At 48.3% G+C, this 21,962-nt stretch overlaps 1 protein-coding gene across 1 annotated transcript in view; it reads right to left on the bottom strand.

Annotated features, from left to right (window-relative positions):
• Ccdc60 (coiled-coil domain containing 60) overlaps positions 1–21,962 on the bottom strand; it is a 137,811-nt gene that overhangs the window by 68,119 nt on the left and 47,730 nt on the right. Inside the window, exon 2 of the mRNA XM_027923236.2 lies at positions 9,773–9,852. Coding sequence (XP_027779037.2) covers positions 9,773–9,852 — 80 coding nt within the window. The remainder of the gene's footprint in view (positions 1–9,772; positions 9,853–21,962) is intronic.

The following is a 21,962-nucleotide window of genomic DNA, read 5'->3' as shown; positions in this document are numbered from 1 at the left end:
CTGACATTTGCTAGCTGGCTGAAGAGGGTTAGGAATCTCTCACTGGTAAAGAAGGGATGTGAATGAATCAAAGTGTCTTTTTCTTTCCCCAGTTTTGGATAATAGATCCCAAGGGGGTGGGGAAGGCACGGATCTTCTCCCAAGAGGAGAAACTGAAAGGTTCAGAAAGGCAAACTGACCAGCCCGAGGTCACGCAGCCGAGATGGGGTGAGTCCCCTTGTCTCCAAAGCTCATGCTATTGGTTGACATCGGTGAGTATTTTCAGATATTCTCACGGTAACAGGTATACAAACAAAAGCGGCCACTTTTTATTGATCTACTCTAAATCTCCACTCGTATCTGTTCTCCCACATCCCAATGACAACGTGAGAGAGATCTCGCCATCCCTCCGCCCTGCACCCTTGATAAAAAAAACTCAGGTCTAGACAAGTGGATGGATTTGCCAGTACTGGTAGAGCTGGATTCGAACTCACAGCTGACTCCAAAGCCAACAGGTTTCCCGCTAGCCTGCGTGAACCCTCCAAGCCTGGGCATAAATCTGAGCACGCCGCTTGTCATCTGGGAAGGCATTTCAGAAAACAAAGTTCTGTACGAACACTATGCCACCAAAAGTTCAAGGGCTCAAGATATTTGGACCTTCCAATTGAAAAGATGGTTTTCTGGTCAAGTTATTGTTATGATTTTTTTTTAATGTGGGGCCCTCTGAGTCAGCCCTAGCCGCAAGGAAAGGAATCAAATAGATATTTAGTCTCAGTGGAGAGTGGCATTAGAAAAGGAGAGAAGAAAACTTTCCTCAAACTGTGGTTAACTAGAGGAATCAAAGATACACAAAGAAACCAGAAATGGGGAAGAAATGGAAAGAGCCTGTGGGTCACATCCAGGATGATAAGAAATGTAATTAACTTGAGCCAAGTTTCCTCAGGCAGGGGCAGCCGTGTCCTACCCCCTAGGTGTGTGGTTCTGTTTATTAGTTCTGGGCTGGGGACATGGGGCCGAATGGTGGTCCTGGTGGAACATACAGGGGACTCATTAGTGGCCATTTGCTGGCTGCAGGGTGTGGGGAGATGTGACTTGGGTCCTTTGAATGATTCAGAAAGTGCAATTCAGAAGCCTTGGCTGTGCCTGCATCCAAAGTATCCACCAGCACACAAATCCCTGATCTTCAAAAATTCTGGGGCTTGAAGACAAGGGCTCAAGTCTGGCAGAAGCAGCAATGGGAAGAATCAGGAGTGACTTTCTAGATGAAGGTCCAGGCTACAGGCCGTGGATATGGGAGTCTGGGTGTGTTGAACGATGAGATGCAGAAGATGTTCTCCATAGAGAGCAATTCGTGAATGTCTGAGGTCAACCATGATTTTTTTCCCCAACTATTTAAATTCGTGGACTATATTCAGCCTCATCCATGAAGAGATTTGGGGGTTATCCCTTCCTTCTGCTGGTCTCACATCCTTTAACCCTCAATTTGAGTTAATAGGATGCCGTTATAGATATCAAAGTCTCCTCTGGAGTCTTCTCATCTAGAGATGACAAACAAATTAAATCCTATGTCACAATTCTGATTCCTGGTGGTAGCCGGCTTGGAGTGCTGGCCTGAGAAGATGTGGAGACCAAATCTGGGTGTGAAGGGAAAGAATGCTGTGATCCATTAGTCATGTCTGCCATGAGCACAGGAGAGAGGAGGGAAGGTTCGTGAGCCACGTATCTGTTATCCTAAATCCAATTGTTTCAATACAGTGATGAGTTTCATCCCTCCTTGTTTCAAAAAGAGTCGGGAGAAGCTCACTCCATCTACCAGCCCAGACACAAACCATATTTCAAAGGAAACACCCTTAACATTAGAAAACACCATTAGCCCATAAAATAGCTCAAGATTTAGGGTGAGGTGTACAAGTGCTATAATTCTCTTAGATTTCTCTGTACTTTATGAGCCCAGAAGTCATTTTAACCAGGCTCCTTGGTTGGCAAGCTAGCCTACCCAAGAGGGATTTGTAAAAGAGGACACGTGGGGGTGACCCAGGATGTGACAGAGCTCGTGGAATTCCAAGATCAGACACTTCACAGACAGAGGGACTGGAGATTTCCTCTGGAAGATCCTCAGGGGCAGGAATTTGACAGTCTTTTGGTTGGGTGTTGGCATTACTCAAGGACTTTCTTCTCTTGGGCTGGATCTGTTTTGGTGTCTTCTCATCTCTCTTCCATGTGTGGTGTCTGTGTACCCACGGTCATTGCCCTCCGATGCCGCTGGCTCCCACTCAGCTCACCATGATGGCTCTGACCTCTTAGCTTTGCAGGTTCTAGTCTGGCTGCTACCTCATGACAGTGGTTTGTGATTCGAATCTAAAAATGTCCCCCCGGGAGCCCATGTGTTACCCAATGTAGCAGTGTCCAGGAGGGAAGAGATTGGATTACTGTAACCTCATAAGTGGATGAATCCATTTGACGAATGATTTGAATACAGTTACCACTGCGGGGTAGTTGTAGGCAGATGGGGGTGTGGCTGGGAAGGTGGGTCACTGGGGGCTTGCCTTTGGAGACTGTCTGCCCCTGGCCCCCTCTCCTCTCTCTCTCTGTCCCTGGCTCTCATGAGTTAAGCAGCTTTCCTGCACCAGGCCCTTCCACCAGGATTTTCTTCTTCACTTCAGGCCCAAAGCAATGGAGTTGGCTGACCTTGGACTGAACCTCTGAAAACGTGAGCCCCAAATAAACTTTTCCTCCTCGAGGTTGTTCTCGTCAGGTATTTTGGTCACAGCAACACAAGGCCGACTCACCCAATTCCTGAGAGTGAGACTCTGATGTATACAGATTACCATCTGATACTAGGTCAGGTCTCAGAGCCAGCTCAGACTTAGCGACACGACTGTGGTCGATTGAAAAATGGCCCCAAGTCTCCAACCTTTTGCAATGTGACTTTGAAGTTCTTCCCACTGCAAAGTGGAATCCATTCTTCCATCTTTAGTCTGGGCTGTGCACCGAGCTGGACCCTGAGGATTCACGGGACAGGTTGGTTCTGCTGTTGGGCGACATTCATAGCTCCTCCTTCTGACCACAGGCCAGTCACTCATACGTCAGAATGGACACTCCCGCTTGAAGGGCAGTGGAAAAGGCAGAGGTCAACAGCCTCACCTGCAGGACTTGAAGCAATGGACCAGGTACCTCAGTGCCTCATCTTTTGATTTATCCTGCTCATGTGTGTGTGTATCAACCAGCCCCCTTGCTCACTTTCCTGTTAACAGACAAGCCTTCATCCTTATTTTTAACTAAATCCTAGGTATGCAGAAGAACATAATTAATCCCATGAATACACACTTGCTCAGGACCATGAGAGTGGACGTGACCCAGTCTATGGGTGAGAACTCGTCATTGTAGCACCTGGACTCTGCCTTTTCCTTGGATCCCATGTCCAATCCAATAGCCAGTCTGGTAGCTCTACCTCCAAAGAAATCCTGGCTCTGTCCTCTTGTCCCCAATCCTCTGCCATGTCCCTGATCCGAGCCCGTGTCCCCTCTCACCACAGACTTTCAGCTGGTCTCCGGGCAGAGGATACAGTGTTCTTGAATACTCAGTCCATGTCCTTCTCTTGCTCAGAACCTTCCCACGAGTTCTCGTTGCTCCTGGACTAAAAACCAGACGTGTCGTGACAGCTTGCAGGGCTGTGCCTGGCCCAGCCTTGCCCAGTGCTCCCACCGCGTCTCAGGCCTCTCTTCTACCTCACCCTGCGCCAGCCAGATGGGCCTGGTTTCTGTTACTTCCACGATCCAGCTTGTTCCGACGTTGGTACCCCCTTTCTCCTGCTGCTCTCTGCCCACTACACCTTTGTGTGAATGACCCTCTCTCACTATTCAGGGCTCAGGCCCAGGGTCTTCTTTATAATCCTTTCTTCCCTGGCCCACTCTGGCTGAAGTAGCAGCTGTCACCTGTCACCACCCTGTCACCACGATTGATAGATCACCTGTTTTAGCCCTTCCAGACCCCAGATCCTGGGAGGGTTTTACCTGCTAACTGGTTCTGTGTCTTCACCCCATTATAAACCTCCTCCTCCTCCTCCTCATCATCATCATCATCTCTTACTTGCTCAAGACAGGAATCTCGTCTGTCTCATTCATTGCTGAGTTTCCAGAACTTACAACAATGTAAGTACTGGGCACCTGGCGGTACTTCACAGTCGATAAATATTTGTTAAAAAAGGTGAATGAGCACAGAGGGCGAAGGAGACACCAAGGATGTCTCAGTCATCATTCTCTCGCGATCATGAAGGATCCGAGGCACTGACTTGTAAAGAGTAAGACTTAGTTTGGCTCTTGGTGTTGGAGGTTCTAGAACTTTCTTCAGGCCTCTGGTGAAGCAGCACATCATGGCTGGGGTGTGTGAGTATCTGGAAGAGCAAAGCTGCTCAGCTTATGAGCCAGGTAGGAAAAAAAAAAAAAGAACAGCAAGAGGAAGAGATTAGGGTTCCACAGTCCCTTTGAGGGCACACCCCCAATAACCTAAATACCTCCCAATCCCCGCCCCTCCGCCCCCTGAAGTTTCCACCACCGCCCAATAGCACCATCTGGGGGAACTAGGAGGTCATGCATGCAAGCCACAGCCAAGAAGCTCCTAACTCGAATTAAAAAATGAATAGCTTCTTCCTTTTCCAAAAAAAATCCCACCTAATCGCCTTCCTTCGGCTGTCTACCAAATGCAGTCAGGAAGCCAAGTCTCAGGTCTCCAAAACACTTGCCTATTCTGCACTCTGCCAGGGTCTGCGCTGGGGAGGTCAGGGATGTGCACCCGCCTGTGGCTAACTAAACTTTGCTATGGGTAAATCACGGCTCAGGTCCCACAGTTTGCTTGTTTGGGGGCATGCAGAGCGTGCAGCTTAGTGCCACCCCACATCTGGGAGGTGCAGGGACAGGCGAGGAGGGAAGCAGCTAGAGTTCCGTTCTTTTTTAGCATCGTATTCAATTGGCCGTGAAGCCCGGGATGGTGCAATTAAATTCTAAGGGGGCTGGAGTATTAAATAAAAATCCAAAGATGGTCAGGGTGTTTGGCTCCAGGTGGGCTGGACTTTATTAGGAGGTAGCACAGATTTTAAAGAACAGGGAGTGAAAAAGGCAGCATCTTCTTTCCTAAAAATTCGCCTCATTGAACCCCGGGAGATGGGCCCACAGGCAGGGTGGGGAGGGAGTCCACCTCTCCATGAGGTGACTGTCCCCAGAAAGCAGGACCTTTCCTTCTGAAGGGGAATCGCTGCCCCCTTAAATGCAGGTGGACGGTGAACCTCACTATGTGCACATCCACAAGACTGGGGTCCTCATTAGAATAAGATATATTCCATGCGTGTATGATTAGATCCCAATGGACTCTACCATCATGTATAACTAAAAAGAACCAATAAAAAATAATTTTAAAAAACCACTGCCTCATTAAATTTGGATATTTCTGTTTTAATATCATTTAAGATATGTATGCACTTTTTAAAAAGTATACTTTGTATAGTTTTGTGTCTAAAATGCATTGCACCAGCAAAAATATTGATTTTATTTTTTTATAATAGTTGAACTCTCATATTAGGAGTTCTTTTTTAGATAATGAAATATATTTAGTCTCAGAAAAAAAAAATGCAGGTGGGATCCAGGAGCATGGCCAGGTGGAACGTTTTATTGTCATTTCTTGGTTTCTTGGTGGTAGATTTCTCTCTCTGGCCCTTTCCTGGTTTATCCTTCGAGTCCAGCCATTGGACGGGCTAAGCTTGTCTGATGAGGATGTTAAATTCTAGGTGGTCCAGAGCCGACGTAAGTGTGTTTGGCAGGAGTCAAAGACTCCGCTTGCCAACTGAAAGGTGGCGGAAATGCCGAGGTCTGCACAAGCTTTGCATCAAGCCGCTCAGGTCTCCGGGGTTAGTGGGAAAGTCAGTGGTGTGCTGGTGGATGGGCAACAACCAGCTCCCAGGGACTGGTTGTTGAGTCTGGATTTGTAGTGCTTGCTGATTTCCATTACATAAATATTCCCATGGGGGTTTCAAGCTCCAATGTGGCATCGGTGAGCCCAGAGCTGGGAGGAGACCTGCTGGGGTGCTCCTCCTGTAGGGTGTCCACTGAACACATTCTGCCACCATCAGAAAGAAGCCTCAAGAACTTAGACCACAGCAAAGCCCACAGAATAGCCGGGAGGGGACGGTTCTAGTGTCTGTTATCTGTATCTTCTTGTATAATTTATTTAATTACAAATTGATGTCATTTATTTTGTTGGGACCAGGGATCGAATCCAGGAGCCACATCCCCAGCCTTTTCCCACCAGGGAGGCTGGCTTTGAACTCGTGATCCTCCGCTTCCTGAGCCGCAGGTGGGACCTGGAGATCCAGGTGCTATCAGCAGGGATGTCATTAGCAGCGGTGGCTGGAGTGGGCCAATGACCCTCCCTTGTTAGGCTCTGGAGATTGCTATTTGCCTTTGTCACTGGGTCTCTGGGCTGATGACATTCGGCTGGCGAGAACCAAAGTGGTAGTCATGCGGTGCACGGCCAGCGTCTGTTCTGATGGGTGGGTGTCCCTGATGAAGCGCTGAATCTGTGTTTTGGACCTCACGTCCGATCCAACTTCTCTGCAAAGTCTGGATTATCTTCCAGGCACCCCGGAGCACGGAGTGGGCACCCCTGTGGGGAGGTTACTCTTTCTTTTCTTCCTGCTGCCCGGTGATGCCCAGATGGCCCTTGGCTTCTCGCCTCTCACTAGTCCCTACAGAGTAGAGGCCAATATGTCCACAATGAACAGAGGGTCCCTTGATTATGAGAGCCCAGTTCAAACGTCATGTCTGAGCTCAGCTCCACCTGAGACTGTCAGGCTGAGCCCGGTGGGTCCCCTCCAGCAGGGGTGTGGTCTGCAGGGTGGTCTCAGAGCAGACTGTTCTATTATTAGACCTCTGGGGCTGCTCTAACAGAATGCCACAGAGCCGGTGGCTTGAACACAGACATTTACATTCTCACAGTTCTGGAGGTTGGAAGTTCAAGATCAAGGGTTGGTTTCTCCCGAGGGCTCTCTTCTTGGCTGTGTCCTCCAACATGACCTTCTCCCTGCACACATCTCTGATGTCTCCCAAGACACTGGTCAGACTGGATTAGGGTCCCACCCCTACGACCTCATTTTACCTTAAACACCTCTCCAATGGCCCTCGCTCCAGCTAGAGTCACTTTGGGGTCAAGGACTTCAATATATGAAATTTTTCCAGGGCAAGCGGGTACAATTGAGTCCACAACAACTATTAGACACTTGAATTGTGGCTGGTCCAAATTAATATGTGCTCCCAAGTATGAAATATACCACAGGTTTTCTTTTCTTTGTTCTTTCCTTTTTATTTATTTTTATTTTTTTGGTACTGGAGATTGAACCCAGGGACGCTTAACCGCTGAGCCCCATCCCCAGCTCTTTTTAATATTTTATTTAGAGACAGGGTCTCACTGAGTGGCTTAGGGGCTTTGCTGAGTTGCTGAGGCTGGCTTTGAACTCATGATCCTCCCACCTCAGCCTCCTGAGCCGCTGGGATGACAGGCACATACCACGGCGCCCGGCAACACCATGTGTTTTCTATCATCATTTTTCAACATTTCATTCCTTTTTATCATGTACCAGAAACAGAATGAAAAACGTCTCATTAAATACCATTTTATATTGATCACATGTTGAATCATAATATTTTGGACATTTTGGGTTAAATAAAATTTAGTATTAGAATTGCTTCCACCTGTTTTTTTTTTAACCCTTTTTAGTGTGACGGGTCAAAAACTCAAAATGACATACATGGCTCATCTGTTTCCACTGGACGGTGACTGTCCAGGGACATTTGAAGAGCTGACAGAGCCTCCCCTCTTGCAGTCAGAGGGAAAATCACTTTCTGGGATCCTCTCTGTAACCCGATCCCCTGATCCCTTTCACCCCTCCCTACCCCCCACCCCATGTCCCTTCTTGGGCTGAATCAGTTCCGTCAGAGGAAGGATGGAGATGGCTGTGGGGAGGGGGAACCTGGAGATGATGGAGGTGATGGAGGAAAGGTCTCCCTGTGCACCTCGCTCTGGTCCAGCTCAGAGTGGGAGATAACTAGGAGGCGCTGACCTTCCCCATGGCCTCTGTCACCAGTCCTAGCGTACCTCACGGGTGTTGAGTGCCAAGTCTCCAGCTCCTACTCTGCCTGGAATTGCTTTGCCAAAAGCCCCATTTTGTGAACCCACTTTGGAATGTTCCGGCTCTCAGGAAAGAGTTAAGGGTTAAGGAAGAAAAACACTCCCATCTTACCACTTAGAGATGAATAACCTATTTTCCTGGATCTCTTTTGCTTACACGGCCAGGAGGGAAGGAATGAGGAGCGAGCTGGAGAAGGAGGCTCAGAGACACAGGAAGGGTCCCACTCTAGTCTCGAAACGACCTATTTTATTTTCATTTTGCAGACAGAGAAACAGGCAGGCGAGATAACTCCTCCGGTGTCACCAACTGGCAGGTGGCAGGGTCAGTGATGGATGCCGAGTCTATCTGACTCTCTGCTATTACCTGTTGTACCAAGGGAAGATTTCTGGAGCACGTGAGGACTCTCTTGAGCCGGATTCCCATCCGGATGGAGAGCAGAGGGGGCTCTAGGCAGGAGACTGACCGAGGGAGGCTGTAGAGGCGCATCTAGTGCAGATGCTCCCTGAAGGGCACAGTGGGTCAGGGCTCTTGTCCTCTGCTGCTGACTGCTGACCCTCCTGTCAATCTTCTGCTGACCATTGAGGAATGAGGGGACACTGGGATCTGGCAAGGACTCATTGGCACCTCCCTCTGACAGGGGTCAGGCAGACATGAGTGGTGGGAACAGACCACGAGATTTAGGGAATGATTCTACGAAATAGGCCCACGGTGCCAACCCCCCCATGCTGACCCCTGCATTTCCAAGAAAGCAATTTACCTGCAGCCCTGCCTGGCTTCAGTGAACGGGATACGTCCCACTCTTCATCAAGCTACCTGTTATCTGCAGGAGACACCCAGGCCCCAAATGACATGGATACGAAAAACCCAAGTTACCCTGAAGTGGGAGATCTTGGTGACCCTTTTCAAGACCAGATCCTGGAACTCAGGAAGATAAGGATAATTTCTCCTACCCATAAACTCTGCAAGAATGTATGGTGAGGAATCCAATGAGAACTGGTCACCGAGGGCCCAGGGGACCTAGAGTTGTCATGGCAGTGGGGACTTGAAAGTCTGATGTCATCCTGCTGTGAGTCAAAAGTCAAGGGGTGGACCTGGGCGAGACTCTCTGGAAACTTATCCCCAATAAAACTAGAGTGTAGGAGAGGCTCTCTGAGAGGACCCACTGTCTCCCTTGAGAGTGTCCCCTTTCCCTTTTGCTATCCCTTCAATAAACTCATGCCTGTCACTCTGAGTGACGTGTCTGAAGTCTTTCTGACTTGATCACAAGAATCGGGGGTAGAATGTGGGCGTCTTCATCCTGCCTCAGTTTCTTGGATGACCCCCTCCCCCCGTAACACTATCAGGTCCCCTCCCATATGGCAAGACGTTTATCTCTTCTCGTTTAAATGAATCCTATTGGGTTCACTCTTCCCTTTTGTTTTTGTCTGCGAATTTTAATCTTCAAATTTGTGAGACAAGAACCCAGAAGGAAATTGGCGAGGCCAGCAGCCCGCACGAACCCCAGCTGCCAGCAGAAGCAGGGAACCTAGTGTCACCTCAAAACTCAGGATTCCCCTCCCCCACAGCAGGCTCATCCTGACAGGCAGTCTGTGGGTCTTTCCCTACAGACTCACTCACCGGCTTCGCATGAGGTCTTTTTTGATGTTTATTATTTCCTTGTTCATGTACTTGATGTTCTTCATTGATTTGCCTGGAACCTGAAGGGACAATAAGAAGTGAGAGAAAAGGGGGTGTTAATACAACTGATCCAAATGCAGCCGGGGACAGAGGCACAGCTGTTCCCCTGAGCTGTCTGTGTTAGTCAGCTCTCCATTACTATAACAAACATTCTGAGATGATCAAATTAGAAAGAGAAAAGGTTTACTTTGGCTCATGGTCTTGGAGGTTCGGGTCCCAGATGGGTTGACCCCTCTGCTTTGGGCCTGCAGTGAGAAAGCTCCTCATAAAGGGTGCACGCGGTAGAGCAAACTGCTCACCTCATTGTAGGAAGCAAAAAACAGAGAAAGGAAAGAGCAGGGCCCACAATTCCCATTGAAGCCACGCCCCCAATGACCTAAAGACCTCTCACCAGGCTCCACCTCCTAAAGGCTCCACTCTCCCCAATACTGTCACCTGAGGACCAAGCCTTTAGCACACAAGTCTTCATCAGCCTTTGGGGAATGTTCCAGATCCAAACCACAGCAATGCCTGACCAGATTGGATGGGTGTTGGGCAGCACAAAGTCTGTCTCTACAACCAAGAGGCTCCTTGAGGCACAGTGGACATAGAAAAGGTTTTGGACACAGTGGACCTAAGCTCTGATTTTGATTTTGCCCACTGACCAGTTATGTGAACTTGGGACAAATTATTCAACCTCTGGGGACCTCGTTTTCTTCAGTAGAATGGGGGGAATAATTTCTACCTTGTAGTGAGGATTCAATAAAATGCAAAATTCTGGACTCAACATAGCAAGTATTTGATAGTAAACGGAACTGACTTTCCAGCCTTACACTTAGGGAAAAGCAAAGAATTGAACATTGAAAATAATTGTTGGTGTCGACTGGCAGCTAATTTAAAGAGATGAATCTGGTCGTTGAAAAGATGACAATGTACCTTCCCCCCCCCTTTTCCCCCATAGCAGGATTTTACGAGTGAATTATCCACACATTGTTCATGGACTTGTCTTTCCCTTTTCTCTATTCATTTGTCATAAGTAAACATTGAGGAAACCTCACAATACAAAACTTTATCAATCCTAAGTTGATACCAGGTCAACAAAAAGAAATTAAAATTAACTATATTTTAATAAAATAATCACTCTTCTCAGATACCAGTTTAGAGAAACATGAACCAGAATATTATCTGGTTTATCCTGCCTTGAAATTAATTCCTACACTTTTTTTTAAAAATAAAAATAAATACTAAGAAATTATGGGAAAATAGGCACTCAAATAAATCCAGTGGGGAAAATAAGTGGGATAACTTTTTGGAAGGACCATTCACCTGTGCATACCAAATGCTTCAGAAGTGAGCATGCCCTTAGATTCCCTGTCAAATGTCCTAAGGGGATATTCCTGAATGTGCACCGAGATTCATCAACAAAATTATTCATCATAATAATGCTGCTTGTAATAGCAAACTCTTGGAAACCACTTATACTGCTTGCAACAGAAGACAGATCAGATTATGGTGCATCTGAACAACAGAATACATGTAATGGTAACGCAACCATTGAGTGATGTTCGGGTTCTTGGAGTGAGAAGACCTGCTACCAAGTAGTAGGTGTAGCATGGATCTGTTTTTCGTTTTTTGAAAAAATGATCTATGTGGATATACATATACCAAAGATGTGAAAGGACACAGCCCACCCAAGGCGGCTCAGACAAAGGGTGCAGAATCTATGGAATTCCCCCAGAGTATCTGCAACTGCAGCTACTACTTGTCTACTTCAGAAAAGTACATATGCTTCCGGACTTACGATGGTTCGACTTAAGATTTCTCAACTTAAGCACGGTGCCATAGCATAATCCAGATAACCATTCTTGTTTTTAAACTTTCAGTACAACAGCCCATAAATGACATGACTTGGTCAACATTGTACTGTAAGATAGTCTTTGTGCTAAATGATTTCACCCAACCATAGGCCAATGTAAGCGTTCTGAGCGTGTTTAAGGTAGGCATGTTTGGCAGGTGAGGTGCCTTAAATGTGCTTTTGGTTGATGACAGATCAACGTATGATGAGTTTACTGGGATGTGACCCCGTGGTAAGTTGACTAGCATCTGTATTTGGAAGCCCCAAAGTATGTGGGATAGCCTCAGATAAGCTCAATTAAATAATGAAACCATGAAATCATTTACAAAATTCAGCTCTTTAGTTGTTATTAGCAACGGATTGCAGGTAATGTCCATCCTAATACTCCAGAAGGTTCCAACTCCTTGGGCTGAAAGTTGACAGTGTTCATCCTGAGGGACAGGTGGGTAGAGTATCTGCAGAACTTTCTCACACTTTCACATGAAGGACATTCGCTGTTCTCAGACACCCAGAATCCCTTCTGCTCCATCTTGATACCCATTTCCTGTCCGGGCTTTTTGCCCCCCCCTCAACTCAGCACTTGCATCTTAGAGAGTCATGATGGCACCAGCAGCACAGTTGGCCCTGAATGACTGAAGCCAGATAGCAACACAATGTCCTTCAGCAGTGACTGGTTCAGGACTGGTCATGTGACCCAGTTTGAGCAAAGGAGATGCCAGCAGAGATCTCCCAGGGACTCCCTGGAACCATAATTCCTAGATCTTCCAGGAACCATAGGCAGAGATGTTCTCTTTCCTCACTTGACTATGAATGGGAAAGCAGACATGCCTTGGGAGTTGCTGGCAGCTCTTTTGTGCCCATGAGGAGAGCCAACCTCAGGCTAAGAAGATGAGGTGAAAGGCACAGAAGAGAGCCGTTCCATTCGCTTGTTCAAATAATAAAGCTTCACTGGAACCTTGAATTTTCCTGAATGCTTCTTTTATTATTATTTACGTCTGTGTGAATTGGGTCATCTGTTACCTAAAACTGCAAGATTTCTATCTGAAATGTGTCCCTCCCTCCCTTGGGAGTGCCAAGACAGGTGGAGACCAGGAACTATATTAAGGAGTCCTTCTTCACCCCCCTCCACCCCTTAGGAGAGATCAGAATCAGATGATCCTCGTTCTAGAACATTCCACTGTGAAACCCATGGCATTGGCCATATGGAGACCAAAATATTTGGAACTGAGGTAGCCTTCCCTTGTAATCCTTCTTCCCTGCAGGACTAAAGTTAAAAGACACTAATCACATAGGTGAACGTTCACTATAAAGCAGTATGCTGTGCTGCGCTGGCCACAGCCTCTTCTTTGTGTCATTTTCTCTTGCGTTTGATTGAATCTCAGACGGTTTTGTCCACAGCCCTAAGAACAACAGGCTATCTCTCTCTGTCTCACACACACACAACGTACACACACACGTACACGCACACAGCCTGGGTGTGTGGGACGCTCTACCATCTCCATTAGGGTCAGGGCACCCTCTGATGTTTGCACAACACCCCAATCACCCCATCCCCCTGCATTTCTCCAAACGTGGCCCCACCATTAAGCCATGCATGACTGGACACGGCCCATGCCCCAATAATTCTGCTTCTATCCAAGGAAACAATGTTGCCAGGATGAGAAGATTGTCCAGAGGCTGCCCACCACAGCAGTGTAAATCACGGAGAGAAGACACCTGAACGCCCAGCCACAGGCGCTGGGGGCGGGGGATGGGGGATAAATCATGGTCCGTCCCCACCACGGCACGAGGAGCGCCTGAGCTTGGCTGTTACCGCTTAGCATGGCTGTCCCTGTTTATTTATTGATGTGGAAAGACAGTAAAGGCATAAAATCTCAAGTGAAGACACATATGGTGTAAAGTGTCGAGGAATTAGATCATGGAGAGCCCTGAGATCTATATTCATAAGACCTATGGGAACGTCTGGAAACTTCTATCATCTCAGACAAAGGTGAGTGGGGGCACAGCGTGTAGGTAGGCCATGGAATGAGCTGGAAGGGAATACCACGCCTCATTAACAGGGATGTCACCATCATGGGGTGTCTGAGTTATAAGTCATTAAATAATTATTTTTGGTTATTCTTTTCTTAATCTTTCTACAATTTACATATATTAATTCTAATAAGATAATAGTGTTTTTTTGGTGTGTGTTTGTACAGCAATTTTGACTAATTCTCTCAACGCAGGCAAAATAGAAGTGTTTAATGAGGATTTAAATGGAGTCTAAGAACCCAGAATTGATACCTCAGTTAGTGGGTTTTTTTAACATATGGGATGGGGCAGGGTCTGGGCAGGAAGTGGACGCTCAGGTCGGGCAGCCTAATAGAGGGGATTTAATACCGGGGAGCAGTTACCAAGGCGCTGGAAGATCTGGGCAGCCAGTTGGGGATGAGCTGGGAAGGCAGCCAGGACCACCTTCAGGGCTGGAGGGACTCCGGGGAGAGGTGGCCCTCAGAAGCCTGGGGTCCGGTTCCCTGGTGCAGGCTGGGCCGGCTCACAGGGGGACAGGGAGTGTCAGCTGGATTTCCCGTTGCTCTGCAGCTGAACAGGAGAGCGTTAGAGATATACCAGCTTCATCGTCCTCCCACTCCCAATTTCCCGCTGGTCCCTCCTAGTGCCTGAACTTACTTGGAAGCCCCTGACAAGGTCACCCGGGAAACGGGCAGTTTGCAAGGACCCCAGTCCGTTGTGGGTGCAGGAAATGAAAATGAGGACCTACAAGCCAACAGATGGGGGGGCCTCAGCCCCAGGCCACTTTTGGGCTATAAAACTGGTTCTTCCTTTCATTTGGTGAAGTCCCCCTTCACCGATGGTAACTGGATGCTCCTTATCTTTTGATCTGGAGCCTGAGGTTCCACCGTTGATGTGCACATTCAGAGTTGTGATCATTCTCTCAAAATCATGATCAAAAACCACGGTGTGAGTTGACTTTTCATTACTAGAACATATTATACCTGAGATAATCAAATTATAAAGATAAAAGGGTTGTCTTAGCTTACAGACTCAGACACTTCAGTCTGTGACCAACTGGCCCATTGGGTCTGGACCTGTGGTGAGAAAAAGTGGAAGAGAGTTGGAGGAAGAGGGCAGGTTCTCGGAATCCCCTTTGTGGGTGCTCCCCCTGGTGACCTGGAGACCTGCCACTAGGTCCGGCTCTGAAAGCTTCACCACCTCCCAACAGCACCAAGAACCCGGGGACCAAGACTTTGGGAGACATTCCAGATCCAAGCTGTAGCCACCAGGTTTCTAGGTACCCTGACCCTCTGACCCCTCCTGTTTCTTTCTCTAGAAAGGACTGTGTCCCAGGTCTTTGTAGGCCACCTCCTCTTCCACCAAAACCTACCTGCCCTGGGTCCTCCCCACTCCCTTGGTCCTTACACCTCTGACGCCACGGATCCATGTTGTGGAAAACCGGAAAATTATGCAAAAAAAAAAAAAAAAAAACCAATCAGGAGAAGATGAAGTTCGAGCATAACCCCGTCCGTCACCCTCTGGGCAGATAGCCTCTGACGCTCTGTCACCACGCCCAGCCTGGGTGCACCAAGGCCATCTATGAAACGGAGCCAATGCTGAAGCCATGACATTGTTCACCTCTGGGCCATGTCCTGTCCCAAGTGCATTCCTCCATGAAGTCCCGGGTTCCTTCAGTCCTTGTCCCACCAGGGCTCCCGTTTCACAGGGGAGCAAGTGGAGGCTCAGGAAAGTGACGATGACGTGCTATGGAGGGGCCAAGTCTATGCTGGATCAAGTTCAAGTGCATCACAGCGTGTGCTCTTAACAGCTGCCCTGTTCTGCTCCCCCACCTCTGCCCTGTTTTTTTTTTGTACTGGGGATTGAACCCCTGGGGGCACTTAACCACTGAGCCACACCCTCAGCCCTTTTAATTTATTTATTTTTTATTTTGAGACAGAGTCTCACTATTTGCTTAGTTCCTTCCTAAATTGCTGAGGCTGGCCTTGAATTTGTGATCCTCCTGCCTCAGCCTCCCGAGTCGCTGGGATGACAGGCGTGCGCCACTTCTCCTGGTCTTCTGCCCCGTTTTGCGTCATGGGCTCTTACTAACTAAGGAACAGCAGTTGCTGGCTGTTGATTGACAGATGTTACCAAGTTCACCTACGGAATTTTGTGAGATTTCATCATTAGGAATTTTATACGGCAGGAAATCAGACTGCTTTATTGAAGGTCACAGCCGGAAAGCCCCGTCTTCTAAATATCTGTTCTTTGTGTTTTATGAATGTGTGTCAGGACCCATCTTTGTGATTCCCTAAAATACAATCAAATTCTGAGCATCAGATTAAGATGGAAACGAATTCCTGTTAAATGTGCCCAGGCTGATGCGGATAGCAGGGGAACGGCTGAGATGCTGTGTGAGCAAGGACGGTGCAGGGGAGTCTGGAGGCAGAGAGGAGGGACAGGGACACCATTAGCCACCTCCAGACTCACTGTGGAGCCTGTGGAGAGTGGACCAGGGGACCAGGGGGCTCCTGGCCACACACCTCCTCGGTGTGCACACCGGTATTTAAGCTCTTATGGTTTTAAGGTGGTGATGGGCTCTTTCCTTTGGGGGAGGATGAGTTGGTACCTTATTTTATTCTTTGATCCTAAGGATTTAAGGTGGGTACCTAGCTCCACAGGGATGCCTGGGATTAGTGACTTCATCCACGTCAAACCTTCAAACTGAAACATAAACTGTTCTGTCGAGTTCTTTTAAAGGATCTATTTACCCCAGGTGGGATGTATCCATATCTTGATTCACCCTCCCTCCCGACACCCATCTTATGGACCCAGGAAAAAGGAAGTTGGGGGGGAGGATTGGGAAAGACAGGGAGGGGTGGGCAGGGGGCTGTTGCCTGGGAGATGAGCAAGTCGACTTTATCCCCTAAAGAGCCCCCCCCCCCCCGCCTATCTTCCCTCCATCCCTCCAGTGACATTGCCACATTGCTGCCATGGACCCCACCTGGAGAGCAGACACAATCTGCCAATGGCTGTCCCCTCCCCCCCAGCTCTTGTTCCCTTGGGCCATTGTCCACACAGGTGATCCTTCCCAAATGCACACCTGGTCCCATTCCCTTGCCCAGCACACTTTAAAAATGGTCCTTATTGTTTTAAAAGTCCCAAATCCTGGGAACTACACAGCTCTGTGACATGCCTCCTGCCTTTAGTGCTCTGCTCCCATGTCCTGACTGCTACAGTCTTGTATGTGCCACGCTCCTTCCAACCACAGGGCCTTTGCGCCTGCTGTCCTCTCTTTCCCAGATGCTCTTGTGTAACTCCTCTCCCTTCAACTTGTTAGCTTCGACTCATCCTTTAACTCTTTGCTGGTGTCCTTGACCCTCTGAGCCTAGCTGGCCATCATATAAGGATGTTCGGGTTGGACAAAGCACAATGCTGGAGAGATACAGCATTCACACACTTTAGCCTAAGAACATGGAATCTCCTTTTGGGGGTGGGGTGGTTCTTGGGAAGGGGAAGCGTTCACATCACCTAAATTAACAAATGATGGAGGAACTGCCACGTGTCAGCACAATGCTTAGCATTTTCTGCCATCAGGAAAACTGCCTTTTCCCAGTGACCTAATAAGACAGTTATAAAAACCCCTTTACAGAAGGGGAAGTGGAAGCAGAGGAAGTCGTTCAAAGTGACGCAGCCGGCTGTCTGTCAGTCACCCAGCTGGCGAGCTGTTAGAGCCAGGGGGAACCTGGTCTCCCTGCGTTTCCAGTGGGTCCTCAGCCATTAAGCAGCTTTGAAAATTCAAAGCCTTGTAGTCCTTCATGCTGGAGGGAGACAGTTTTTCATGATTTGTTTCTTAAATTCCCCGTTTTGTAAGAAGGGCGGTTGTTTGGCAGAGAAGGAAGATGAATGTGAGAAAGAACCTGGAAAAGCTGAGAGATGGAAGACTCCAGGGATATATTCTGGGGAACAGAAGCGGGTCTTGGAGCAGGGGTGAAGAGGAGGGACTGACATACAGAAAAAAAAAAATCACAGGCTTTTATAGGATGATTTGGGAGGGGGGCGGGTACCAAGGATTGAACTCGGGGGCACTCGACCCCTGAGCCACATCCCCAGCCCTATTTTGTATTTTATTTAGAGACAGGGCCTCACGCTTTTGCTGAGGCTGGCTTTGGACTCACAATCCTCCTGCCTCAGCCTCCCCGAGCCGCAGGGATGATGGGCATGCACCACCTCATTCGGCTTAAAGGGTGATTTATTGGTTTTCCCTGCGTGGGGTGCAACATGACTGTCGGCTCCATCTCTTCCATGCACCCTTCAGTAGAACCCACACCATGCATTTAGTTCACATCACCTAAATGGGAGCAGGAACTGTGCTCTGAAGGCTTCGATATGTGTGAGCCAGGTCCTCAGGTGGCCCAGGGCAAGCAGAGATAGACAAGAGACAGAGGCAGGGGGAGAACAGGATGTGGAGTCAGATTCCCAGCTCCATGCCCCACGGCCCGTGAGGGCCCAGGAAAGTCACTGCCTTTCAGCCTCACTAAGCATCTGCCTGGTCTTCACCCAGGAGCCTGGAGCCAATGCTTGGTACAGTTTGGTGAACTGAGCATGCCAAGGATCTGATTCTGTTTCCACTGACACATCATGAATATCTGTAGATTTTACATATTGAACCATAAACCACAAATGAAAACTATAACTAGAATGAGATGATGAAAATGTTTCCAAATAAACTCATTAAGGGCAGATTAAGGCTATCAAGGACTCCCAGATGGTCAGCCATGGGAGCAATATGGTGATATAACAGTAGGTGGCGCTAGATGCCACGGCTTTCAATCAATGTCTCTTTCCATCTTTTCTCTGCCTTCCTCCTCTCCCACTTGATTGAAATGGAAATTGGCTGCCAGCATCAATGAGCCCCCATCAACCCTGGGACGGAGCTGGCATTGCCAGCAGCGAATGTGTTATCCACTTAGTTCAAAAAAATTAATCAAATACATTAATCTCATAAGCTCTTTGAAAGACTAGATATGTGGGGCCTGGGGTCCAGCTGCCAGGTACCAGTCGCCAATGGGAATGTATGATGGGCTAGGGGCTGACTTTCAAAAAGTCCTGGAGGAGCTTGGAGGACCCCCGGATGTGACAAACGCTCTGTTCTGTATTGTGAGTCCTGCCAACCAGAGTTCTGTTCAGCAATTAAAAGCGTCTGGAGCTCCCTGTGGTCCAATCCCATCACAAGAAATTTCTGTGATTGACTGGCAATGCCTGCTCCGGACCAAGGAGGGAACAGCAGCATCAATGACCACACACCATCCGTGGTTCCTCTGTGGGGCCCTTTTCCTGCTTTTCCCACTGAGATGAGAATAGGTGAGAGGCATAATAATCATTTTTGCTGTTTTAGGATACAGAGCCCCGAGACCCGGAGAAGTTAACAGCTTGCCTGGGGTCACAGAGCTAGTGAGAGGCAGAATCAGAAGTTCAGCCGGTCTGGTTGCCTAGGGATCTCCATGTCTTCTTACACACCACGGTTGACTTGCCTTCTTGGAAATGAAACATTTTTTGGCAATTTATTCTAGACAAGGGAAACGAGGAGTGACCCAGGAGCATCTTCTTTCAAGCCATCAATGTCCTTTGGAGAAGTGTGTGTGTGTTGGGGCTAAGTCCCCCTGGGCTTCTGTCCGTCTTCTCTCTCTCCCTGGAAGTGGGTGACGTGGGCATCTCTGCAACAGTGGAGTGAGCTCAGCCTCCTGTTGGAGACTCCCCCTTTTTTTGGTACAGGGGATTGAATTCAGGGGTGCTCAAATACCGAGCCACCTCCCCTGCTCTTTTTTTTTTTTGTTGTTGTTGTTATTCTATTATTTACAGACAGGGTCTCATTGAGTTGCTTAGCGCCTCACTAAATTGCTGTGGCTGGCTTTGAACTCGCGATCCTCCTGCCTCAGCCTCCCAAGCTCGACGATGACATTTAACTTCATTTACACAGGAGAAGGCGGAGCAGAGCTGGGCTTAAAACTGGTGAAAGAGGAAAGAGCCCAGATGCAGAAGAGCTGGCTGGGGCTTGGACCTTTGGCATGAGCCTTAGTGTGATTCCAGGGCTGCTTGGTGTGAGCTCTCTGATACTCTGACAACAAACAGTTCCCTGATGTCCCCAGCATGCCATTCAAGGCCACCTTCCATGGACCACACTGGGGAGCTCTGTGGGTGCCAAGAGCAGCTCAGAGGTTTGAAATACCTCATGTGAGTTAAAGCTGGCTGCAGGTATGACGTTGGACAGAACACAGTCCTTTTCCTGAGGAGCTCAAGGTCCAGGGTGGGGGATATCATCTGGGGTGGGGTCTAGGCACCGAACAGAGCTCTGGGGCGGGCTGGAAGGACTGAGGGCAGGGGTTCAGACCCAGCTGAGCTCAAAAAGCGGGAAGGGTGTGTCAGGCCTCAGCACCTTGAGCTGATGGGGATTGGGAGGGTCTCAGAAGCCAGGTTTCTGGAACCTTCTCCCACTCTCCCTTCTGATTCTCCTCTCTTTCCCCCAACAGGTCATAGAAACTAGAATTCTTCCCCTGAGCTGGGCCACACAAACTAGACACTCTCTGACCTCCTCATGTGACAGGTGTCCTGCCTCATACCTGGGGGGCGGAGAAGGAATGGATTTCAGAGACCTTGAGAAGACGCTGGACAGACATCTTCCCCACCCCCAGCTTACTACCCTTTGAACCTCTTTTGGTCTAATCCTGTTTCTTCAAACCATTCGCTTCTCTCATCAGACTTAGGATGCAAATACCAATGTCCCCTGGGTCCTTGGGTCCTCCTGAAGACTCCGGAGCTACATAAAACTTGGCTGACATAAACCTGTTACGCTTTCCTCGTGTTTATGTGTCTTTTGTTACGGGCTTGTGAGCCGAGATCCTCCTGAGGGGCATTGCTTTTTCCTCCCTACAGGTGTTCCAGACAGAGGGACCCACAGGAGCTCTGAATGGCTGGGACGAGGAGTAGGATGGGGTGGGGGAGGGGTGGTGTGGGTTCTTCTGATGTCCCTGAAACTCTAGTGCTGCTGAGAAGCCGTAAGAGGCCACTTTAGCAAAATCAGTCTAGGGTGAGTGGCCCAGCTGAGACTTGAAGATGGAGCACTGAGTTTCATTTTATTTTTTTTTTCCTATTAATTTGGTTTTTTTCCCCCCCTTGAATAAGCAATATTTTCAAATAGTTTTAAAACAGACCCAAGGGCATGTAGCTAAAAAGTGTTACATCTACCTTGTCTTCAAGTCATTCATTTTTCCTGCCTGGAGAGGATGAGCATTACCGGGTTCTTGTGTATTCTTCCAGAGAGGTCTTAAATAAGCCCACGTGCATATGCACACACATGCACACACATGCACACACACACGTACACGCACACATGCATGCGTGCCCCTTTCCAACCACAGACCTTCTGTTTTCATATGAATACACAAATGACAGTATCACTCCTATGCTAATTCCCCTCCCTGTAACTACTATATCTTGGGGACTGTCAGAATGTCAAGGGGGACGAGGGACAAGGGGCAAGACGGCATCAAGCTCTGGGGTCCTTGGAGCTGGGAACAAGAGTGGGTTGCTGTCAGTCATGGATCAGGACTTCGAGAAGAGGGTGCCATTGGAGATTAATGTATAAAATGCTGAATTAACTCTGAAGAAGAGAGAGGGAGGGAGGGAATGAGAAGAAAATACTAAGATTAGGCCAAGGACCAATTCAGGGAACCAAGGTCCATGGAGCAACAGAGTATCCAGAAGAAGATACAGAAAAGCCTGCTTGTTTTTGTAAATAAAGTTTTATTGGAACACCAACACTGCCCATCCCGGTGAACACCGTCTATGGCTGCTTTTGTACCACAGGGACAGAGATGGCTTAACTGGAACAGAGACTACAAGGTCCTGCGAAGACTAACATGTTCACTGTCTGGCTCTTGCGAGAAGTCTTCTGAGCCCAGGTTTGGAAGCATGAAATAGGCTTCTTTGTGGGTGGATTTTTAGCCGTAGATTATTTTCAAGGACAAACAAAATGCCACCCCTCCTCTATCACGTGACGGAGAGGACCTTAGTAGACAATCCAAGGCAACTTCCCAAGGTGATCCTGTTTGTTGTCACAACTTGGTGGCGGCTGTGCCTAGTGGGTAGATGCCAACAAGTCTCCTAAAGTCCTTACAATGTCTTTCTTTTCCCTCCACAAAGCTGTATCTGGTCCGAATTGTGCCAAGACCAAGCCACACAGTTGTAGAAGGTGTGTTGGATTTTTATGTCTCCTGGAGAGCCCAGGGCGGCAGGTACTCAGCT

Source organism: Marmota flaviventris, chromosome 1 (genome assembly GCF_047511675.1).
Source record: "Marmota flaviventris isolate mMarFla1 chromosome 1, mMarFla1.hap1, whole genome shotgun sequence".
In the NCBI taxonomy this organism is placed as follows: Eukaryota; Metazoa; Chordata; class Mammalia; order Rodentia; family Sciuridae; genus Marmota; species Marmota flaviventris.
The sequence above is the reverse complement of the archived record's forward strand: the minus strand, read 5'-3'. Positions and strand labels throughout refer to the sequence as shown.